At 32.8% G+C, this 2500-nt stretch overlaps 1 protein-coding gene across 1 annotated transcript in view; it reads right to left on the bottom strand.

Annotated features, from left to right (window-relative positions):
- LOC119578917 (splicing factor, proline- and glutamine-rich-like) overlaps positions 1-165 on the bottom strand; it is a 4761-nt gene extending 4596 nt beyond the window's left edge. The window contains exon 1 of the mRNA XM_037926590.1: positions 20-165. Within this exon, the coding sequence (XP_037782518.1) occupies positions 20-25 (6 nt within the window). The 5' untranslated portion in view covers positions 26-165. The remainder of the gene's footprint in view (positions 1-19) is intronic.
- Positions 166-2500: the final 2335 nt, after the last annotated feature.

Below are 2500 nucleotides of genomic sequence, written 5' to 3'. Positions count from 1 at the left end.
GAGTTAGAGCGTCACTAACCATCATCGTGGCGGAGCTAAGGCGGGAGTGGCAGGAGACTGACAGGCACGGACGACGACCAGCACCTGGCCGCGTAGAGGCGAGGGAAGCGGCAACGCGGGAGACTTGAGAAAGGCGAGAAATCCGCAGTGCCGGAGCGCCGTCCACCCAGTGAGGCCCGCGACTCCCGCGCCGCTTCTTATACCTACTCTCACTTCTGGCCAGAGCCTGTCGTGGCCAACGGCGGGGCCACGCCACACCAGTTATGGCCACGGCGGGTCCGTTGCCATCATTCCAGTGGACAACTTGTTGCTTGTTACCAGCCATTACTATTCACAGTGCAATGTCAGCGGCACCTGAAGACAGGGTCTAGGTAAAATCTCCGCATGCCTGCTCATACATACACAGACCCAAATGGAAAGATGCGGTGTGCTGCCTTAAAACGTACATGTATATGTCACCGGCTACATGGACGTCGTTAAACTAAAATTTCCATTCGTTTGTTATGAAATCCATGTTGCAACTGCGACAGTTTCTTCAGCACTGCAGGTGCAGCTCATAGTAATTGCAAACTTGTTGTGGAACGGATGGGCTACGAATCGCACCCATCACAAATATAGTTCTCTTACGGCAGTTGTAGCAAAAGCATATTGCCAAGACGCCCCCCCAAAAAAAGAAAAAGAAAAAGAAAACGTGACACTGCCACAGATGATTATTTGAAAATCATGGAACATGAAATTAACACACAATTTGTAAACTCTGATGATCAGACAAAATTCATGTCGCTCAATTACCTACACATAAGAGCGGCAGCGTCTCAATTATGTACTGAAAAGGCAGTTGTTAGTATGAGTCTCGTTATGTAAGAGTTCATGCCCCTCTCACTCACTTATACACGCTCGCCCCGTGTGTATGTATGGTGTGTGTGTGTGTGTGTCTGTGTGTGTGTTTGTTTGTGTGTTTGTTTGTGCGTGCATGTGTGTGTGTGTGTGTGTGTGTGTGTGTGTGTGTGTGTGTGTGTGTGTGTGTGTGTGTGTGGTGTGTGTGTGTGTGTGCGTGTGTGTGTGTGTGTGAGTGTGTGTGTGTGTGTGTATGTGCATTCGGGAAATAAATCTTACAAACACAATGCCTAGTACATACACATGCACATAATAGTCTGCAATTGCGTAATTCTATATCATTAAAACAATAAAAAAATAATTTCTGTCAACCAAGGCCAATTTCCAAATCAGTATCTGTCAGCCATGCATCATCTCGCTTCGATTGACTTCTATGTCAACCAAATCAAAAGACTTTCTTCCACTGACACTGCAAAACTTTGTATAAACATTTCCAACACGTTATTTAAACTTTCAAAACCTTTGCTCCAGAACCTAAGAAAAATAAACAATATGACAAGGAAGGTTTCAAAGGATGTATGTATACTTTTTATGACCAAAGAAAAACAGTGGTGTGTCACAGTCCTCTCTATTGTTGACCATATCATGACTGTCACTGGCAGCGTTTTTATTGTTATTGTTTTAACGCTTTATTGTCATTATTTTGTTGTCTTGTTGTCATTATCTTATTTTTTATTGTCATTATCATCATTATCATTATTATTCTCAGTAATATTAGTACTATTATTACAATTAATATTATCATTATCATCGCTATCATCATTATTATCATTTTATTATTATCATTACTATTATCATTTTATCATCATTAGTATTATTATCATTATCATTATATCTATTATCATCATCACCATCGTTAATGTTATTGTTATTATCATTATTGTTATCATCACTATTATTATTATTATTATTATTATTGTTATTAGTATACTAATAATATCAATTATTATCATTATCATTATTATTATTATTATTATTATTATTATTATTATTATTATTATTATTATTATTATCATTATTATTATTATTATTATTATTATTATTATTATTATCATTATTATTATTATCATTTTTATTACTATCATTATCATTATCATTGTTATGTTAATACTGATGATAATTATTGATATTGCTATTATTGTTATTTTTTTATCATTATAATAATTGCTATTGTTATTATTATTATTATTATTATTATTATTATTATTATTATTATTATTATTGTTATTACTATCATTATTACTATTATGATCATTAATATTATCATAACTATTATCCTCATTATCATTATAACTATTGTTACTATTATTATCATTATCATTATTTCTATTATCAATAGCATCATCATCATCATCATCATCATTAATGCTATTATTATTATTGTTGTTGTTGTTATTATTATTATTATTATTATTATTATCATTATTATTATTATTATTATTATTATTATTATTATTATTATTATTATTATATTATTTTATTATTAGTTGTTGTTGTCATTATTATTATTATTATCATTATTATTATCATTATCATTAATATGTTAATGATAGTGATAATTATTGATATTGTTATTACTGTTATTGTTATTGCTATTATAATA

This window comes from Penaeus monodon, chromosome 11, assembly GCF_015228065.2.
Source record: "Penaeus monodon isolate SGIC_2016 chromosome 11, NSTDA_Pmon_1, whole genome shotgun sequence".
Lineage (NCBI taxonomy): Eukaryota > Metazoa > Arthropoda > Malacostraca > Decapoda > Penaeidae > Penaeus > Penaeus monodon.
Note: the sequence above shows the minus strand (reverse complement) of the source record. Positions and strands in the feature narration are given on the sequence as shown.